Genomic DNA, 22157 nt, shown 5'->3' with positions numbered 1-22157 from the left:
TCAAAATAAATAAATTAAATCAGAGTGGGAGCAAAGTGTTTTTATACAGAACTCTCCTGCTGTCCCTGTACTCATATGAATCCCTAAAGGATGCCAGATCTGGAAGGTAAGGTGAGGCAGTCAGTATCTGCAGAACAATTTACAGGATACCCACTTGTTCTATCTTGCTTTTTTGTTTTGTTTTGGTTTGGTTTTTGGGTCACACCTGGCAGTGCTCAGGGGTTACTCCTGGCTCTGCACTCATTAATCGCTCCTTGCAGGCTCAGGGCACCATATGTGAAGCTGGGAATTGAACCCCGGTCTGTCTGAAGTTGGCCGCATGCAAGGCAAACACCCTGCCGCTATTCTATTGCTCCAGCCCACTTGTTCTGTCTTGACCATGAGTCCCCTGCCATATGTGGAGGTTACAGATAGGCAGCCATCAACCTGCATGACTACAACAATGAGCTAGACCTGGGATAACTGGGACTTGTCCTTTACTAGGTCCCAATTGGGAGGGATTACTGCCAATCCTGAAGAAGTGACATTTATCTAAGAAAAAAGTCTTGAGATACTGGAGAGATAGTATAGCAGTTAGGGAGCTTGCTTTGCATGTGGTCGACTGGGTTTAATCACTATATGATCCCCCAGACTCCTAAGAGTACAGAGCCAGGAATAAGCATTGAGCACACCCAAGTATGGCACCTAAACAGAACAAAACAAACCCCCAAAAAACTTAACAAAGGTTCAATAGGTGATTTTAGCCCTTGGAATTATCCTGGCTCAGGAAATGAAATTAATTTCCTTGGAAGGGTTTTTTGGTCCACACCTGGTGATGCTTTGGTGCTGCTCCCTATATCAGTGCTCGGGGGCTGCTCATGGGATGGAACCCAATCTCCAGCATGCTCTCCAATCCATTGAACTAGTTAGCCAAAAATAAAAAATTTTGGTCTTACAGGTTTGATAAGTCAAATATTTGACCACAGGATCAAGGTTGTAACTCAAGGTTTAACATTGCCTTGTCTGTGTCAGACCCTGGATTCAATCCCTGGTATTCTAAGTGTAGAAACATCTGATTAGAGATTTAGTAACTCAAAAAAAAAAAAAAAGCCACCAATCAATCAAATTGCATTCCTTCTTTCTCTTAATAAAGGATTAAGAAGCAGTTGATAAGAGAAAAATTCAGTGTTTGTTCACTTGTGGGGCCTTACACAACCCACTTAGTCTCTCTTTACATAGCTGAGAAAGTTAAGTGTTCCTCAGGGGCCCTTCTTAAAGCTGGTGTTACAGAACCCGGAGATCACAGAGGATAAGTGAAGTGCTTTCTGAACTGTCTATGACCTTCTGTGGTGTCCACATGGATGGATCTAACCAGCTCTAACCCTAACTTTGCTTGCTGTTTATATTTCTTCGTAGTTCATTGAAATTGAAAACATGCTAAGAAGTTGGCTGATTATTTTCATCCTTTTCCCCCTGACACTCATAGAGAAATGTGGTAAGTTTTGAAATGGGTCATCAGAGCGGGAGAGGTTGATATAATGGGCTGAAGAGACTCTTTTCTTGCAGGAGGGCTGAGTTCGATCCCCGATACTGCATGCCTCCCCAAGCACCACCAGGAGTAGGCCCTAAGCACTATTTGATATGACCCAAAAACAAAAAGAAAACAAAAAGAATTATTTTTGTTGAGTATTGAGTAGTAGTGTAGTCTGATCGGTTTTTTTTCTTTTTCCTAATAATATCTTTATTTGAACACCATGATTACAAACATGACTGTAGTTGGGTTTCAGTCACAAAAAGAACACCCCCCTCCCATTTACCAGTGCAACATTCCCACTACCAATGCCCCCATTTCCCTCTTCCCGCACTCCTGCCTGTATTCAAGACGGGAATTCTACTTCTCTCACTTATTAACATTGTTATGGTATTTGTTAGTGTATTATTTCTCTAACTGCACAGACCCCTCTTTGAGATGAGCTTCATTTCGTGAGCCGGTCCTTTTGGCCCTCATCTCTGAGCATTATTACAATAATGTCTTTTATTTTTCTTAAAACCCATAGATAAGTAAGACTATTCTGTGTGTGTGTCTCTCCCTCTTTTCTTACTCAGCATAATAGTTTCCATGTCCATCCATGTATAGGAAAATTTCATGATAGTCTGATTTTTTGATAGTCAAGAGTCTATATCTAGAGCTAAAGAGATAGCACATCATGTAAGAGACTTCCCTTGCCTTTTATGTAGCCCATCTTGGTTCTGTCCCCGTACGATTCCCCCTTAACATTGCCAGGAGTGATCCCTGAGCACAGAGTCAGGAGTAGCCCTCAGCACTGTAGAGTAAAGCAAAAAAAAAAGTTTAAGTCTATCCAAACCAGGGGCCAGAGAGATAGCACAGCGATAGGGTGTTTGCCTTGCAAGCAGCCGACCCAAGACCAATGTTGGTTCGAATCCCGGCATCCCATATGGTCCCCCTGCCTTCCAGGAGCGATTTCTGAGCACAGAGCCAGGAGTAACCCTGAGCGCCACCAAATGTGGCCAAAAAAACAAACAAACAAAAAAGACTATCCAAACCACGTGTAAGTGCCTGTTGGGGGCTATATGGTGTGGAGAGGTGAGGGGGTGGAATCAAAGCTATTTGTTCAACCCTATATCACCCACCATCTTTAATGTATCTGCCTATCTGAGGAACTTCAACAGTCTGGAACAAGGGTCCCCAACTACGGCCACATGTGGCCCACCAAGGACATTTATCTGTGCCCCCTAGGTGTGTTTGCCTCTCTGCTTAGTAGCTGACTCGTCCCAGGCCATATCCCGTACTCTTCAACTCCCCTCCTTCTGTCTCTCAACTCTTCCTCTCATTCTCTGAGTCTCAGGCATTGGTCCTCAAACTATGGCCTACCAAAAACAGGCCCATAGTCCCCATGGAAACACTGGTAAGTTTGTTAATTTAACTTTATTTGTTCTTCATGTTAAAATTGTATTTGTTCCTGTTTTGTTTTGTTTTTTACTTTAAATAAGATGTGTGCAGTATGCATAGGAATTTGTTCATTGTTTTATTTTTAAACTATAGTTCAGTCCTCTTGATGAATAGTGAACTTAGCCCTTGTTTAAAAAATTTGAGGGCCCCTGGTCTGGAATAATAGTTATAAATAAGGGTTGTGGGGGCTGGAGCGAGAACACAGCGGTAGGACAATTGCCTTGCACGCAGCTGACCCTGGACAAACCTGGGTTCGATCCCCAGTGCCTCATAAGGTTCCCCAAGCCAGGAGCAATGTCTGAGCACATAGCCAGGGGTAACCCCTGAGCATCATTGGGTGTGGACCCAAAACAAAACAAAACAAATATTATTGTGCTCTTGCCCTGAGGCTCTGAGAGGAAGTTCTGAGTTCTGGAAGAACCATGTGGGGTGAGGAGGTGGCCACTTTACAGCTTTTCTGCCAGGCTGAGACTCCTTCCTTGGAGAGGGTTTAAGGAATCAGATGCAGCACCTAGAAGAGGACTAGGACACTCAAAAGACTCAGATGAGGGGGCCGGGCGGTGGCGCAAGAGGTAAGGTGCCTGCCTTGCCTGCGCTAGCCTTGGGCGGACCACGGTTCGATCCCCCGGTGTCCCATATGGTCCCCCAAGCCAGGAGCAACTTCTGAGCGCATAGCCAGGAGTAACCCCTGAGCATCAAATGGGTGTGGCCCAAAAACAAACAAAAAAAAAAAGACTCAGATGAGTGGTTGAAAAACAAGTTAGGACTTGTGCATCCTTGTGAAACCTGACCTTTAGAGCAGAGCCCATGGAGGCCTGGGTCATTCTGACAACTCTCCTACCCAAACATTGTTCACATTCTTTCCACCAAAAAAAAAATAAATAAAAATAAAAAAAAAAAACGGCTTTGTGCTTCATACTCCTTAGAAGTTTGTGATTTTTATCATTTGCTTGGCCATTGTCAAAAATCAACCACACCTTAAAATCCCTGACTAAACATTTCAAATGAATTCTGTCTATTTTACAATAGAAATAAATTCTATGAAATTGGCCCAAGAACCAAACACAGTGGCCGCCTTTCAACAGTTATCAGGCCTCTTAAATCTTTGGAAGAGCAGTGATTTTTCTCTTTGTGGTCCCTCCAAGCTTGTGAAGCAATCACTCCTGACTCTTTGGCTATAAACAATTTTTGAGAAAGGAAAGATTTTGGAATATAAATGCCTGTGTTTGCCAATACAGATAATAGATCCCACTCAAACCCACTTCATTGAATTCTGGGACTAAAGCCCAATAGTGCAAGGAGAGGTGTTTTCATTGGCACATTTCTCAAAAGACTCTTAGTTGGGGCCAGAAGATAATACAGCAGATAGGTTGTCTGCCTTGCATACAGCTGACCTAGATTCAATCCCCAGCACCATATATGACTCCCCAGTCCCTACTAGGTATGATCCCTGAGGGTAGAGTCAGTAGTAAACCCTGAGCACCACTGGGTATAGCTTCAAAACAAAGCATGTTGTTAGTAATGTTAGTGCTCTGTTCTAGAGAACAAATCTAACTACCATGAACTCAATTATTGAGATTAAAATCTTCTCCAGGGGCCGGAGAGATAGCATGGAGGTAAGGTGTTTGCCTTTCATGCAGGAGGTCATCGGTTCGAATCCCGGCGCCCCATATGGTCCCCCGTGCCTGCCAGGAGCAATTTCTGAGCATGGAACCAGTAATAACCCCTGAGCACTGCCGGGTCTGACCCAAAACACACACACACACACACACACACACACACACACACACACACACACACACACACACACACACACACACACACACACACACAAAATCTCCAAAGTCTCAGAGCTAGAAAGTAACAGATGAAACCAACATGGGAAGCCCTGTTTAGCTTCCCACTCTGCCTCCTGTTCTAAATGTCATAATGGAAGAGAAGTGGAAACTGTCAGATAATAAAATTGAATTTTTCCTCTCCCTGTATTCTGAACAGTGATCAGCAAGAACTGGAGCTGCAATGATTGGCCTTTAGAGTCTTTTGAGCTGGAAACCAGGTCTCTTGCATGCAGGCTTGCAGTTTTTTGTTTTTGTTTTTTGTTTTTTTTTTTTGGGTTTTTTTTTTTGATGGGCCATATCCCCAGCCCTGCCTTCAGAATCTTGTCTTTGTCTTTTTGTGAAACCTTCAGACTAAACAGGCTAAAGTATTTTTGTTGTTTTTTTTTTGGGGGGGGGGAGGGTCACACCCGGCGGTGCTCAGGCGTTACTCCTGGCTGTCTGCTCAGAAATAGCTCCTGGCAGGCACGGGGGACCATATGGGACACCGGGATTCAAACCAACCACCTTTGGTCCTGGATCGGTTGCTTGCAAGGCAAACGCCGCTGTGCTATCTCTCCGGGCCCAACAGGCTAAGGTTTGAATTCTGTCTCCACCATTTATTTTGTTGGTTTAGTTTGGTTTGCTTTGGGGGCTACATCTGGCATCACTTGGGTTACTCCTGGCTCTGCACTCGGAAATGACTCCTGACAGGCAAGAGGAGGCATTTCTAAGCTATGTGTGCAATATACTTGTATCTTAGAATTCTCTGTCTTATTTTTTCTTCTTGGTTTTGGGGCCAGGTCTAGCAGTGCCCAAGATTTACTCCTGGCTCTGCGCTCAGGGGTCATTTTTGGCAGTGCTCAGGGAACCATATAGGATGCCCGAGATCAAATCTGGATCGGATACATGCAAGGCAAAAATGCTCTATACACACTGTGTTATCGCTCCTGCTCCTCTCACTCTATTTTTTAAAATAGGAGTAAGGCCCATTTCGAACTACTGTAATAATCAGAGAGTGAGAGTTAGCAGTTTAGTGGGAGGCTGATTGGGTGTGAATCCACTCAGAGGGAAGTGCCAATAAGTAGTAACTAAAAACCTGAAGAAAAACTAGGTGGTCTCAATAGATCTTATTTTGAGTGGAATGGAGATATAACTCAGTAGTAGAACAATTGTCTTGTATACATGGGGCCCTGGATTCTACCCTCAACACCACAAAACAATTGGCAATAACCATGCCTCACTGGGTAAAATACTACCACTACACAAACTAGAACCATAAAACAAAACCCAACAAAAGTTTATTTGTTTTTGGGTCACACCCGGCAGTGCTCAGAAGTTGCTCTGGCAGGCTCGGGGGACCATATGGGATGCTGGGATTCAAATCAGAGTCCTGTGTTGGCTGCATGCAAGGCAAGCGCCTTACCACTATGCTCATCACTCCAGCCCTCCAAAAGTTTTATTTTTGCCTCCTGAGCTTCCCAGGCCATACATTGCTGGAAATGACCACAAGCACTCAACAATATCTCATTTGGCATTTCTTCGAGTTGTGCCCCAGGGAAACAATTTTTTATAAGGGTTGGGTGGGGAGGGAGATCACACCCTGCAATGCTCAGGGGTTACTCCTATCTCTGCCTCTGGAATTATTCCTAGTAGGTTCAGGGACTGTATCCAGGGATCAAACTCCCTGGTTCACCCATGCAAGACAAATGCCCTACTTTTACTGTGTTATCACTCCAGCCCCCTTTTTTTGGGAGGGGGATTTTAGGCCATGCTTGGTGGTGCTCAGGGATTACTCCTGGCTCTGTGCTCAGAAATTACTCCTGGTATGCTCAGTGGGCTATATAGGATGCTATGCTATTGCTACATTCCTCCAAACTTTTTTTTTGGGGGGGGGCCATATCCGGAGGCGCTCAGGGGTTACTCCTGGCTCTGCATTCAGAAATCACTCCTGGCAGCCTCAGGGGAATCATATGAGTTGCTAGGGATCGAACCTGGAGGTCAGTCCTGTCCCAGGTTGGCAGTATGCAAGGCAAATGCCCTACCACTATCACTCCGGCCCATCCCAGGGGAAACTCTAAGTGTCCTTTTAAATGTCCTTTTTTAGGGAATGATTGCCTCCCATTTTGAGCTAAACTATAACAGTTTTCATACCACTACAAGGATGGTTTCCAGAGTTAGTTGTCTATGTGGAAAGGGACCCAACCTCCTCTTTTTCTTTTTTTCTGGTTTAGGGTTTTATTTGGGGGGGGGGGGTTGGTATGTTTTTAGGTCACTCATACCTGGCAATGCTCAGGGCTTACTCTTGGCTCTGCACTCAAGGATCACTCCTAACAATGCTGAGGGATCATATACTGGCTCAGCCTCATCCCACCTCTATACTATCTTTCCAGCCCCCAACTTCCTCTCTTTGAAGATGCAAAGACAGTGTTGTCGAATTCATTTCCTGGTAGGATAGTAAGTTTGGCTCCAGACAAATCAGAAAACTGGAGAACCCTCTGATTCACAAGAATACACACCCCACCAGCCCCATTGACTGTGCTCACCCAACACTAAGAATCTGGTGACCTCAGGGCCCGGAGAGATAGCACAGCGGCATTTGCCTTGCAAACAGCCGATCCAGGACCAAAGGTGGTTGGTTCGAATCCCGGTGTCCCATATGGTCCCCCGTGCCTGCCAGGAGCTATTTCTGAGCAGACAGCCAGGAGTAACCCCTGAGCATCGCCGGGTGTGCCCCAAAAACAAAAAAAAAAAAAAAAAACACCTTTACCAGGACCAAAGAATCTGGTGACCTCAGCAGTTTCCATCCCAGACTCCATGGAGAAGGGGACGGTATTAGGGAGCCCTATCTTTTCATGTACCATAAATGAAATATCCCAAAATACATACAGATGCAAAAAATGGGAAATCAAAGGGTACATAGATGACCCACTCATCTAATCACAGTTCCAGTTGGACCTAGGGACCTCAGAGGACCTCGGGACGCTGAGGTATAGGTGGCTGCCAGTGTCTCCATCTGGGCTCTACCTCAATAGGGTCATGCTTTCCTGGTTGTCCCCTTACGTGGCTCTAGTTCAGTGATGGCAAACCTTTTTGAGCCCGAGTACCCAAACTGCCGCACAATGCCTGGTCCTCCCAGTGGCCAGTCTGGCCCTGTTGCCAGGTGAGCTGCAAAGCAGACACACTCACCTTCCAGCGCGCCACATATCTTAATTGCGGACCTTCCTGCGTGCCAGCTGCAAGGCCTTCGTATGCCACAGCTGGCACGTGTGCCATAGGTTCTCCATCGAGGCTCTAGTTCAAGAGCAACTGCAGAAACCTTAAGTCTTCCCATTTAGGCTCAGAGCAAAGCCACGGAGGGCAAAGCATTGTCCAAACTGCCTGCAAGGCCTGAGACTACACATTTACTCTGCATTGAGCTGGTTGGTCTCTGCCAGATCCAGGCCAGGCCAGGCCAGGCAGGGCCATTTCCTTTAAAATGTCCTATCTGGGGCCAGAGCAATAGTACAGCTAATGGGACACTTGCTTTACATGCAGCCCACCTGGGTGCCACTCCCTACATCCTATATGGGCCCCTGAGCTCACCACAAGTGATTCCTGAACACAGAACTGAGCACCACCAAGTGTGGACCAACCCCACACCCCTATAAAACAGTTCCCACTGACTACTGCCTCCTGAGGCTTTGATGGCTCCCCTTGAAGACCAGCAGGCATGGCTTCCCTGAGTTTACCTCTGCACACAAGGAGGCAGCTGGCAAGGTGTAGGAGGCTCTGGGCAGCCAGGCCCGTCCCAAGAGTACATGTTTTGCTGTGAGTTGATCTACTGTCCCTGGCAGGGGCTGTGCAGAGGAAGAGAAACTGCCAAGCTTGAGAACTGCAAAGGGGAATCTGATAGTGGAGCTTGGATTAGGGAATTTCGAAGTTTTCTTGAAAACTGAGCACTTAAGATTTTGATTCGGGGCCGGGCGGTGGCGCTGGAGGTAAGGTGCCTGCCTTGCCTGCGCTAGCCTAGGACGGACCGCGGTTCGATCCCCCGGCGTCCCATATGGTCCCCCAAGAAGCCAGGAGCAACTTCTGAGCGCATAGCCAGGAGTAACCCCTGAGCGTCACAGGGTGTGGCCCAAAAACCCAAAAAAAAAAAAAAAAAAAAAAAAAAAAGATTTTGATTCTTGTTTCTTCCTCTGAGGGGTCTGATAGAGTGAGATCTGGGTGTGTCCACAGCTCCACAGCTGCTACCCAGGCATACCCACAGCTGCTATCCCTATGGACTGACTTCAAGTGTAAGACCTGTTTTCCACTGCCCACTCCATTCTATCATTCTGAGTGTGCTGCAGGCATTCAGAACCCTGAAGGTCATGGGGTAAAGTGAGGCAGGTAGTGCATGGATTTTTGAGCACACCTGGGAACAGGGATAAAGACAGTGTGAGCTGCCCACAGGACACAGAGGAGGTCACAGAGACGTTGACTCTTGTTCTGTGGCCAACTTGCTTGAGGGTATTTGGCCTTTCAAACCAACTTCCTCCTTACAGCTACAAACCAACTACAAAGGCTTATTTGTCCTCTCCCAAGTTAATACTTCCAAAAAGTCCCGATACAAAGCATGTGACCCCCAGTTTCCCAAAGCTTAGGAAAGGCTGGGTTAGTACCAGAGCCCCAGGCTTTCTTTAGATAGAGGTGAGCAGGGTCTAGGTATTTCCCAGAGTACAAAACAGCTGGGACAAGTTCTGTAGAACCATTTCAGCTACATAAATATACCTGTACTTTTCAAGTCCCTTTGAGTCAATCCCTGTGAGTGGCTTTACGACACAGTTTGCCTGGCAATTCAGTCCCAGTTGATCAGAGCCTGCTGGTGGGGGAGGAAGAAGCACCAGGCTTTCCTACTCAGGCTGAGTCTTTGACAGCAGGAGGAGAACTCAGCACTGCCTCATCTCCCCCCTAGAAGAGAGAACTTGCATGAGTCAGGCCTGACGTGAGATGTCGGACTTCCTCATCCCTATTTCTCCTTGTGGTCCTGAGTTTTCTGACATTGTGACTCACACTATTGATTTGGGTTCTTCTAGAGTCCACGGTCAGTTTTACTGCTCCTTCCACTGTGACACTGGAAAATGGAAAATCAACCAATGTCAGCATCGATCTTCAGTAAGTTCCCATGCTCTTGCCCATCAGTGGCTCAGGGATGATCTGTGGCTCATCAATCCGTATTTCCAAAGTGATGCTTGTAAACAGAGGCACTAACTCCTACGCTCCTAAACTCCTAAGATGTATCTCAAAGTTTCTTTCCCTCCAATCAATAAATCCTTGATTTGGGCTCAAACTCATGGAGGTTGAGGGGAGGAGGGTATAAGGAGAAGAGGATAGAACTCTGCTAGGAGAGAAGAGCCTTTTCCCCAGCTCATGAGAAGTTTCCGTAAGTGATGAGCAGTTTGATGTCAGACTTCCAAAGTTGTCCTTTCTAAGATAATGAATATTTGAGGTGAGTTCTGTAGGTCAAGGGACTGAGCCATTCTCTAGTTCCGAAATCAGATACAAATGCAGAAATGGCTGTACCCATATGGATCCCCTTCCTGGAGTCTTTATGCTCAGCTTTACCTGAAACTTCCTGACTTCTGGTTCCACTATGAGGGTGAAGACCTAGAGCAGAGAGCCTGCATGCCTCTTCTGTCTCCTCAGTGGCTTGCCATGTAGATCCCTGCCCCAAGATGAAGAGTTGAGAGCCCTCCTTTTCCCTTTTTGTTTTGTTTTGGTACCATCCTCAGCTGTGCTCAGGGATTATTCCTGGCTCTGCACTAAGGGCTCACTCCTGGCAGACACTGGGGATCATATATGTGGTTCCAGAGCTCTAATCCTCCAACCCACATTCTTTTCTATTCACTTCTTCTGGGAAATGTAATCTCCATCCCAAGGTTCGGTACCAAACACTAGTTCCTTCCACCTTTGCTTTGACACTATGAAACCTAACACATCAACCCCTCACAATCCTCCCTCCTTAGAGCCCTTGAGTGTCTTTACATTGACTTCCAAATTAACTTGATGTCACCAAAGCCCTGAGTCCCAGACACCTTGCCTAGATTTTCCAGGACCTGCTCAATCTTGAGCCCTTTGGAAAGCCTTTCCTCCCAGGGCAGATAGATGCCAAGGTGCTCTCAGCCTCAAAACACTCACTTGTCTTCACTTGCCTTTCAACTTTTTGCCACCCCACTGGAAGCCTAGCCTTTGCTAAAGGCAGAGAGGCACTATGGAGCAGGGACCACTTTCTAGCCACTTCCAAGCTCTAATTTTTTGGGGGAAATGATTGGTTTTGTATGAAACGATGGAGTGGGGGGAACTCTGAGGGTAAAACTTCTCAGGAGTTAATCAGACTCTTCTTCCCCACAGACACCCATTAAACGAAACCTTGGTGATCAATATTGAAATCACATTTTCTTCCAAAAATGTTACCATCCTTAAACTCCCCAATGAAGTAAGTGATGATCTCAATTGATTGCTGAAGTACTGCTGGGCAACAGGTTTTGTGAGGGCTTGTGGAAATAGGTCCCCTGGATTAATTTTGGTTTGGTTTTAGGGCCACACCTGGCAATGCTCAGGAATCACTCCTGGCTCTGCACTCCTGAAGTGCTGCAGGGGCTTGGAGGGACCATATATGTGATGCCAGGGATCAAGCCCAGTTTGGCTTCACATGCAGGCAAATGCCTTAACCTGCTATCTGTCTCTCCAACCTTGGCCTTCTGGGTTTTTTTACTATGAAATACTGTGTTCTCAGCCCATCTTTCTAGAAATCCTTGAGTTTGGCTTTGATGGTCTCTTTGAGGATTCTATGAATTAGGAGGGAAATGATAATAAATCTGAGGCAAAACTAGTTCTGTGAAAGTAAAAGGAGTCTTTAATGGTTTTCTAAATTTTGACAAGTCCAAGGCCAATCATGGGAATAGGGCCCATTAGTCTGCTTAATGGCCTCTGACAAAGGCAGGTTCTAGGGCACCACACCCAAGACCTACTGTGTCAGGATCCAACTTGAGCAAGACCCCAGATGATTTGGTTCTACAGGAAATTTCTGAAGCACTGTACTCAGATTCCATGGGTTCTTTGGTTTGTTTTGTTATGTTTTGGGGCCACGTCCATAAGTGCTCAGGGGTTACTCCTGGCTCTGCACTCAGAAATTATTCCTGGGGGAGGCTAGAGCCACAGGACAGTGGTAGGGCTTTTGCCTTGCACATTGCCAACCCAGGTCAGACCCGGATTCACTTCTCAGCATCCCATATGGTTCTCTAAGCCTGCCAGGCTTGATTTCTGAGCATAGAGCCAGGAGTAACCCCTGAGTACTGCCGGGTGAGGCCCAAAGAAAAAAAGTAATTACTCTTGGCAGGCTCAGGGCCTTATGGGATGACTGGGATCAAACCCGGTGGGCCACATGCAAGGGAAATGCCCTCCATGCTGTGCTGTCTGTCATTCCAGCCTCAGATTCCTTGGATTCTTTGTTTCCAGAACCCAGAGCTAGTAAGGGCATAGAGCCCTAATTGCTTAGCACCTATCCATTAATATACCTGTGCTTCACCTTGTCAAAGATTTGAACTAACCACTAGATTTTGTTCTTGTTGTTTTTGTTTTTTTGGACTATATACAGCAGTGCTCAGAAGTTACTCCTGATTCGCAACTCACTCTTGGCAGACTCGGGGCCATATGGGGTACCAGGGATCAAGTGCCCTACCTGCTGTTCTATCACTCCAGCCCCTCAATTCAGTTTTAAAACATCAACAAGGGAGTCAGTAATAGCAAAGAACAAGGATTTAAAATACAAACGGGGGTGGGGAGAGCGATTGCACTCGGCTGACCCGGGACGGACCCAGGTTCAATCCCCAGCATCTCATATGGTCTCCCGGCCTGCCAGGAGCAATTTCTGAGCACAGAGCCAGGAATTACCCCTGATCTTCTCCTGGTGTGCCCCCCCCCAAATAAAGGGGAGAGACTAGAATGATAATACAGAGGGTAAGGCATTTGCCTTACACGCGGCCCACCTGGATTTGATCTCTGGCATCCCACGTATGGTCCCCTAACCCTGCCAGGAGTTAATTTCTGAGCACAGTAATCCCTAAGCAAGGTCGAGTGTGCCCCCCCCAAAAGAAAAAACAGACTGGAAGATTGCTCAAAGGACTAGACTGAGTTGGGAGCCCCAACACTACATGGTCCCTTGAGCACTGCCATGGGTGAACCACAATACCAATAAGACAAGATAAAATTGATAGTTGAAATGGGCTACAAATAGGTCCTAAGCACCTAGCAGGCAGATACACCATAATCAGATAAAGTGTCTGTGAAAGGGGCACTTAATCCCCTGGAAGTCCCCAATTTACAACACATGAATGGCCTCTTCTCCTGCCTTTCCTGCCTCAAGTTTAAGAAAAGCACTTAGTTCTAACGTTGACTTTCATCTCTCTGAGATGTGACCTGATCCAAAGAATTTCTTTCTTTTGGAGGATGTGGACAGCATAGGGGGCTCTCACCCAGCAATATTCAGGAGTTACTTCTGCCTTTGAATTCAGGGAACCATAAGGCTTACCAGGGATTGAATTCAGGTTAGTGGTGTGTAAAGCAAGCGCCTTACCTACTTGTACTATCACTTTGGCCCAAAAATATCCTCTTTAGACTTCAAGAATGGCTCTATTTAGGGCCAATACCAATATATGAGTGAAAGTATATTTTTTAAATAAATGAAATTCAGCTGAAACACTGAACAAAACATAAGCCTGAGCTGTCTGATTCATTGTGCTTAACAGGCACACACAGTGAATTCATGATGTCAGTCAGTATAAATTTTCCTGGGCTCAGGTATAGCTGGGAGAGAACAGAACAATGTTTGTTTTGTTTTTATTTTTTTTTTCTGGTTAAGGTACTGTGATTAGCAATACTATTAATTATGGTTTCCCTTGTATGTAACTCCAGAACCACACCCAACACCTGTGTATCTCTCAATATGCCCAATGCCCCTCCCTTTTTAAGCCTACCATCTCTAAATTCAGTTCTGGGGATGAATTCTCTTTTGTTACTACCTTACTTTATGGGGAAACTTTAAGTCCATGAGAGATCATTCTACATCTATTTCCTTCTGGCTGACTTCATTCAGCATAGTATTCTCTAGGTCTCTCCATGCCAAGGTAAATTAAGTACATGATTTTGTTCTCTCTTAGAGCTGCATTTTATTCCATTGTTTATATATAACATAACTTCTTTTTTTGTTTGGTTTGGTTTGGTTTGGTTTGGAGGCCTTATCTCTGGCAGTTTTCAGGGATTAACTCCTGGCTCTGCACTCAGATATTACTCCTGGCCGGGTTTGGGGAACCATATGGGATGCTGTGGATTGAACCCTGGTCAGCCGCGTGCAAGGCAAGCATCCTATCCTATCCACTGTACTCTCCAGACCATAACTTCTTTTTTTTTTTTTTACTTGATTCCATAACTTTTTTTTTTTTTTGGTCTTTGGGCCATAACTGGTGGTGATCAGGGGTTACTCCTAGCTCTGTGCTCAGAAACTGCTCCTGGAAGGCTCAAGGGGACCATATACGGTGGCAGGGGGTCAAAACTGGGTCTGTCCTGGGTCAGAAGTATGCAAGGCAATGTCTAACCGCTTTGCTATCACTCTAGCCCAAATACCATAACTTTTTGATCCATTCATTAATCCATAGATTGGGTTGTTTGAATATCTTGGCTATTATACTAAGTACTCTGATGAATATATTGTATATAGTCTTTTGAAGTATGCATATAGTCTTGAATTGAAGTTTTTCTGTTTGAGGGGCAGATGCCCAGAAGGGGTATCTTTAAGCATATGGAAGTTCTGTTCTTATTCTTTTTTTTTTTTTTGAGAGATCTTCATATTGTTTTCCATAGAGGCTGACCTAGTTAACATTCCCACCAATAATAGATGAGAGTTCTTTTTTCACCACATTTCCACCAACACTGGGCGTTTCCAGACTTTTTGATATATGCCATTCTCACGTGTAAGATGATGTTGTTTTGACACTGGCGACGAGCACTTTGTATATGCCTATTATTGGCTATCCATATTTCTACTTTGGGAAATTGTTAGAAATAAGGTTTTGGTGGCGCTAAAATGACCTGAGTGCAGAAGGTGCTTCTCTGCACTCTAAGGTTGTTGTTTTTTATAATGGTGAGAGAGATTCCATTGGCCCCACCCCAGTTTAACCTTCCTATCTCAGCCTTTGCCTTTGAGAACCATTGATTAGAAATTAGGGCTCAGGGGCTGGAGTGGTAGCACAGTGGTAGCACAGCAGGTGGCTGACCCAGGATGGACAGAGGTTCAGTCCCCAGCATCCCCGAGCCTGCCAGGAGTAACAGCTGAGTGCTGCCAGGTGTGGGCCCCCCACCAAAAAAAAAAAAAAAAAAAGAAATTAGGGCTCAGGGAGTTTATGAGCTTACCCTTTTTTTTTTTTTTTTTTTTGGTATTTTTGGGCCACACCTATTTGATGCTCAGGGGTTACTCCTGGCTAAGTGCTCAGAAATTGCCCCTGGCTTGGGGGGACCATAAGGGACACTGGGGGGGATCGAACCGAGGTCCTCCCTTGGCTAGCACTTGCAAGGCAGACACCTTACCTCTAGCGCCACCTCTCCGGCCCTGAGCTTAACCTTTAGTAACCTTTGGACATTTATTTCATATGTGTACATGAAATGTCCACTTGATGGATTTGTAAGGATTAAAAGTAATAGCAAGTTCAAAATATCCAGGACCAAGCACTTAGTAAAAGAATGAATTTTGCTGGACCTAAATATGATCCTTAAAATAATTAACCTCGGGACCGGGCGGTGGCGCTAAAGATAAGGTGCCTGCCTTGCCTTCGCTAGCCTTGGACGGACCGCGGTTCGATCCCCCAGTGTCCCATATGGTCCCCCAAGCCAGGAGCAACTTCTGAGCGCATAGCCAGGAGTAACCCCTGAGCATCACGGGGTGTGGCCCAAAAACCAAAAAAAAAAAAAAAAAAATTAACCTTTAATAAAAAAAATATTATATTTATGCATTCATTCTGCCTGGTAGCAATTCATTTTAGATTAAAAGGTTTTCCTACATAATTCCAAAAGAGACTATGGGTACTTGCAAATATATAAACAAGGCAGGGAAATATGCTAAAAATAGCCATGAACCAAAAAGGACAACAGTCTGTACTAGCAGAAGTTGAGCTCATAGAAGTGTCTTGGTGTAGTTGATGATAAATACTTCACAGCTTGTTCTGTGCCAGATTTTGGAACCTTAAGCTTTATGAGTGTTATGTCATTCATAGCCTTGGAGGGTAGATATTTTCATTATCCCATTTTATATGTAAGCAGACTGAGTTTGAATAACTTGCCTTGACATGAGGTAGTTAAGAGGAAGAAAGCCTGCCTGCATTCCCTGAGAGATAAGCCTGGTGAGGCCCTAAGGGTAGGACCATTGTTGATGGGTTAGTCCAACCTCTCTCTCTTATTGCAAGCTTCTGGAAGGTTGGGAGAGAGTGCCTCTTTTCAGGTTCCTGAGGGCAAAGCCTAGAGCTAGTCACTCAGTGAAATACCAGTTAACTACACAGATTTTTTCCTAACAGGTGGTAGTGCCTCCCAGAGTGACACACACCTTTTTTCAAGTGACATCTGAAAATGTTGGACAAATTACCATTTATCTGCATGGAAATCATTCCAACCAGACCAGGTAGGCTGGCATTGCCCATGTAGACCTTCAGTGATGAGAAAAGAATAGTGCCCAGTTTCCTGCAGAACCCCAGCTCATTCAGTCTCACATTCCTTTCAGCGCTAGGATAATCTTCTTAGTGATCCACAGTAATACCGTGAGCATCATTAACCAGGTGATTGGTTGGATTTACTTTGTGGCCTGGTCTGTCTCCTTCTACCCTCAAGTGATCACAAACTGGAGGCGGAAAAGGTAATCTGCAGAGCCACAGGCAAGATGATGGGATTCCCTTATGGATGGGTGATGGTGTTCTCTCTCTTTCTCTCTCTCCCTTCTTTGTCTTCTCTCCTCTCTTCTCTCCCTCCCTCTCTCTCTCTCTCCTTTGTCCTCTCGCCTCTCTTCTCTGCTCTTCTCTTCTTTCCCTTTCTCTCTCTCCTTTGTCCTCTCTCCTCTCCTCTCCTCTCCTCTCCTCTCCTCTCTCCTCTCTTCTCTCTCTTCTCTCCTCTCTCTCTCTCTCTCTCTCTCTCTCTCTCTCTCTCTCTCTCTCTCTCTCTCTCTCTCTCTCTCTCTCTCTCTCTCTCTTTCCCCCCTTCCCTCCCCTCTTTGTCTCTCACCTGTATGAAAGCTCTAGGATCCTTGGTAGCACTTACATTGCTGTGCATTTGGTCTCTTTGACCAGCTCAGCTCCTCTCTATAAAAGCAACAAAACAGGACTTCTCTAAGATGTACAGAATAGGCTGGGACACAGGGAGAGACTCCACTGAATCTTCCTTGCTCTTGGTCCATGGAGCCCTGAGGAGTTCATGTCCAGATATGAGACAGAACTAGAGATAGACCCTTCAGCCTAGGGTATTTGGCATCTAGCTGGCTGCACTGCAAAAACTCAGTAGGCCTGAGATTGCAGCTTGGTGCAGTAGAACACAAACTTCTGTGCAGTTACCCTTTTAGGAACAACTGAACCAAGTCTTCAGACAAGGATACAAGTCTCCTGAGGGAGAGAGGGGAATACCAGTACTTAGGTATTCAATGGGCTATCAATTGGTAGATTAGGTGGCACCAGTTGTGGGGGAGGGGTACTCTGCCCTGTCACCACAATGGGCCATTCTCACCCTCTTCTCTTCTTTCCCTGTCTTGCTACCCTCCAGCGTTGTTGGCCTGAGTTTTGACTTTGTGGCCCTGAATCTGATGGGCTTTGTGGCATACAGTGTGTTCAACATCGGCCTTTTCTGGGTGCCCTACATACAGGTATGATATGCTCATCCATTACAGCCCCATTCAGCTATCTGTAACCTAGCCATTCCTCAAGCCTCTGCTTCTCCCTGCCCAACCCTCCACAGGAGCAGTTTCTCCTCCAGCACCCCAACGGAGTAAACCCTGTGGACCACAATGACGTCTTCTTTAGCCTGCATGCTGTGGCCCTCACGTTAGTTATTATCGTGCAGTGTTTCCTGTATGAGGTAAGACTGCACCTGGCATCTACCTCTGTGTGTGCCCAGGTCCACAGCCTAGTCCTTAGCACATGCCACCCATGACAGGAAAGCCATAGAAGGACATGTGCTCATTCACTTGCCAGTCACACCCTGTGCTAGGCAGGAAACACCCAGGAACCTCAGCCTTCAGGTCTGGGGTGAAGGATAGAAAAGGAGACAGTGAGAAGTCAGCTAGCAGTACTGTGGGGGACACAGGCAACTTAGGAGGTGCTGAGCCTACAGGAATGAGGGGAAGGATAGCATGAGAAAATGGGGTGCAGTTGTGGTCAGTTCCTATTTCATTAGTAGGAGCGAGGGGCAAGAGGCCAGGATGGAACATCCTGGGAAGGACAGAACGGTGGCAGCGGGGGCTGAGGGAAGAGCTGGAGAAGATAAACCAATAGAAAGACTAGAGGTGTGGGCTGCTGGTGGGGCAGGTATAATGCCAGGTTTATGAGTCTTGTTGCAGGAGGCTCAATGGTGGTTCAGCAGGGAAAGGATCCATTACAGAATCACCACGACCCCCATCTCCCCATTCCAGGAACTTCCTAGTTTTTTTAAGCCTCTACTGTGAAGCCTGGGTGCAGGAGACCTGCTCCAGGGAACAAGAGGGGTGGGAGGCCGAATCCAGAGGGATCAACTGCATCTGGGTCTTAAGAGAAACCTGGTCTGAGAAGAAGCAGCAGGCCTCCAGCAGAGATGTGTCCCTTCGCTCAGGAGCTAGAGACTTTGAAAGGACAGTGGTGCTGCTGAGGGCCCTCCCCATCCCATCTTCTTCCCTCCTTTGCCTCTCCCCATTTCCTCTCAGCGAGGCAATCAGCGTGTCTCCCGGCCTGCCATTGGCTTCCTGGTGCTCTCCTGGCTCTTCACGCTCATCACCTTGATTGTGGCAGCTGTTGGGGTAACCACATGGCTGCAGTTTCTCTTCTGCTTCTCCTACATCAAACTCGCAGTGACGCTGATCAAGTATTTTCCACAGGTACTTCCAGGGTCTGCCTGGTTTCTCACATGGTCAGTGTAAGGGGGTGAGGTATAAACCCTGAGTGCTGTTCCCCTTGCTGGTGGGAGCCTCTGGTGGGGGCAAGGAGATACGGCTGTAAAGCTACAGTGGAAGCCAGGACACACACTGTCCACCAGCTGGGCCTGGTGTCCAGGAGCAGGGCTCACAGGACAAGGTCAGCAGAGGTGGCTAGGAGTTAGTCCACCAGCAACCTCCCTATTTCTATCTGAATACTTTCTTGTGACATCAGTTCTGCCCCTCATTTCATCGGTGAGAGAAGAGAGTCCCCCACAGCAGCCTTCGCCATCTACCCAGAGATGTTTTTCTTGGCACAACACGCAGAGTCCTGATGGACCCTCAGCAACTCACTCCAAAGCTAATAATACAATTCAGATCTAGGACCTGAGTCACACCCTCCCGATCCAGAATGGGCAGCCAGAACAGGGTCAGGGATATAAGAATTGCCACTTCAGATGCCCTCAGGAACTTACAGTCTCACAACAGTCACTATCCTAAATGAGGAAGCACCTTTGCAGTGTCCCTAGCTTCCTGGCTGAGTAAGAATCAGCCTTCTGGGGCCGTAAAGTGGCACAGAGCGCCTTGCAAGTGCTAGCCAAGGAAGGACTGTGGTTCAATCCCCCAGTGTCCAGTATGGTCCCCACCAAGCCAGGGGCAATTTCTGAGCGCTTAGCCAGGAGTAACCCCTGAGCATCAAATGGGTGTGGCCTGAAAAACTGGGAAAAAAAAAAAAAAAAAAAAAGAATCAGCCTTCTACAAGAAGCAAAGCCAGTGTCATAAAGGGCTTGGAAAGACAGCCAGTTCCTGGAGGATAAATACCACTGCATTCGGTCAGGGGGGGGGGGGGGGCACGACATGCCAGACTGAGGACACAGTCTGCACAGGGGCACAAACAGAAAGGTGCAGGAGATAGCCAGGAGATCCTGCTGAATGAATGCTGTGATGCCCACTATATAGGGACAGGCCCTAGGGGCTCAGGAAGAAAAGGCTCCAGAGCCCCATCTAGGCTAGGGGAAGGTCTACTCTACAGATGGGACAACAGAGGCCAGGAGAACTGAAGAACTTCCAAGCAACTTAGCTTCATGATTGGGATTCACAATCCAGGCAACCAGACTACCAACCAGTTCTCCAAAGCATCTGAATTCCAGGTTGAATTTGAAGAGATGCTTCCTTGGAGAAGAAACATCTGAGTTGCCAGCCACACAAGGCTTTGTCCCAGAGCAGGAAGGGTTGAAGAGGCTGCATCTCACTGCAGGGTGGAGGGAAGAGCACCCTGTGGAATGCACCTGCAGATAAGAACCCAGCCAAACTGTTCCTTGCACCAAAACCCATTAGAATCCAAAGGTGGTATTTCTAAGAGCTGAAACCCAAGCCCCTAGCTATTCTTGTTCAGAGTAGCAGATAGGTTCCCTCACTGCCTTCCCTCTTTCTGGCCCAGGCTTACATGAATTTTAGCTACAAAAGCACAGAGGGCTGGAGCATTGGCAATGTGCTTCTGGACTTCATCGGTGGCAGCTTCAGCCTCCTCCAGATGTTCCTTCAGTCCTATAATAATGGTGAGTTGGCCAGCAAGTGGCTGCCTCCCTGTGGGGGTGGCATAGAGGGGCCGGGCTCCCTCTGATGCCCCAACCCTGAACCTGGAAATCCAGGCCAATGATCCCAATTACTACTCACATCCCACCCAGAGAATCGGAGTCTATGGTTTCCAGGGGGGCATGATTCCCTAGCCCCACCCCCACCCAATGTTCTAGCTGCTTTGGAAATTGCCATCTTAACACCCAATGCTATTCCCTCTGGCTATTCACAGACCAATGGACACTGATCTTTGGAGACCCAACCAAGTTTGGCCTTGGCATCTTCACCATATTCTTCGATATTGTCTTCTTCATCCAGCACTTCTGCTTATACAGAAAGAAACCAGGGTATGAGCAGTTAAACTAGCACCCAGAGACCCTGTGTAAACAGTCCAGTCCTGTGCCTTGGTGGGTAAGGCTCTAGTAGGAAGGCAGAAGAAGTGGTTCGGAGCCCAGGGCTGGGGTGTGGGCACTGGAATAGCATTCTCTTCCTCTGGACCAAGGCCTTAAATATACACCAGCCTGTCTTCCTCCAGGACACCCTACCAGGAGCCTTCCTCCTGACAGCTAACAAGCCCTCACTACTTCAGGCCTCTAGCCCTCCTACATCTTGATGCCCTCTGTCTTCTTTAAGGCATCAGAAAGCACGCACAAGTGGGCAACCATTCCAGGCAGGACTGGAAGCTGAGGTTGGAGCCAAAGACCTTGTCTCAAGCCACCAGTGCTGCTAGCAGCAACCTGAAAAACTGACCTTGAAGCTGGGAGAGTCAAAGATGTTTGCTGTCACAGAGACAAAGCAGCCAGGTGCTGAAGCTGACGGACTCGGAGGTGCTGGTGGTGGTGGTGGTGTACTAGAATTTGGGGGTTAAACCTTGAAGTCCCTTCTCTGAAGAGCACATTCCACATTCCTGACACTAACAGTTTCTATGACTGCAAACCTAGGCGAGCAGTGTAGAACGTGGTACAGACAGTATTGAGATTGGAATTACACAATGGATGATTTCAGAACTATACCTATGCCCAACGCCTTCTGGATCTTTAGCACACTAACCCCTTATGGAATTTTTTAATTGGTTTGGTTTGGGTTTGTTTTTGGTTTTTTGCCACACCCAGCAGTGCTGGGAAACAAGGATGAAACCCAGGGCTTCTAGGAACAGTGGATGTATTTCAGCCTTTTGAACTACCGGATCTCCCCCATCATGTGAGTGCCTTAATTTCTCTGCCTTCTTTGTCCCTCTACTTACCCAGAATCCAATGATGATGTGAACCTCTCCAGCTGCTCCTTCCAGCTGCAACTGCAGTATAGTACACACATACATGCCCAGTCCAATGCCTTAGTGTTTCATCAGACCTGCCACTGGCAAAAAAATAAAAACCTCCCAGAGGTGTGAACAGGCCCCCCAGACTCAATTCCTCAGAGCCTTAAATAAGGACTTATAACCAACCATCTTTTAGTCTCTTGAGCTAAACCCTGATCCCTAAGCCCTCCCCTACCACCTAAGTACTCATCCTTGTAGGAGCAGAAGGGATGGATCACAGGACATGCCTCAGACCCGCCTTGAGTGGACCATTCACTCTGGTACTTTTTTTATGAGTTCAGTCTAAATTAAACCTGGACTTTCTTCCTTTCTTCACACTCTTGAGCTTTTGCTGGCTATAGGACA

The 22157-nt window shown here is 46.7% G+C and overlaps 1 protein-coding gene and 1 long non-coding RNA gene across 2 annotated transcripts in view; both read left to right on the top strand.

Annotated features, from left to right (window-relative positions):
* Positions 1 to 22157, top strand: part of LOC126021757 (uncharacterized) — a 94664-nt gene that overhangs the window by 59946 nt on the left and 12561 nt on the right. The window lies entirely within an intron of this gene.
* CTNS (cystinosin, lysosomal cystine transporter) lies at positions 1400 to 22127 on the top strand. The gene is made up of 10 exons (XM_049782584.1): positions 1400 to 1474; positions 9825 to 9903; positions 11140 to 11224; positions 16350 to 16453; positions 16553 to 16684; positions 17578 to 17677; positions 17770 to 17889; positions 18710 to 18880; positions 20358 to 20475; positions 20727 to 22127. Exons 1-10 carry the CDS (start codon positions 1414 to 1416, stop codon positions 20858 to 20860), a joined length of 1104 nt encoding a protein of 367 aa, XP_049638541.1. The 5' UTR covers positions 1400 to 1413; the 3' UTR covers positions 20861 to 22127.

Source organism: Suncus etruscus, chromosome 1, assembly GCF_024139225.1.
Source record: "Suncus etruscus isolate mSunEtr1 chromosome 1, mSunEtr1.pri.cur, whole genome shotgun sequence".
Lineage (NCBI taxonomy): Eukaryota > Metazoa > Chordata > Mammalia > Eulipotyphla > Soricidae > Suncus > Suncus etruscus.
Note: the sequence above shows the minus strand (reverse complement) of the source record. Positions and strands in the feature narration are given on the sequence as shown.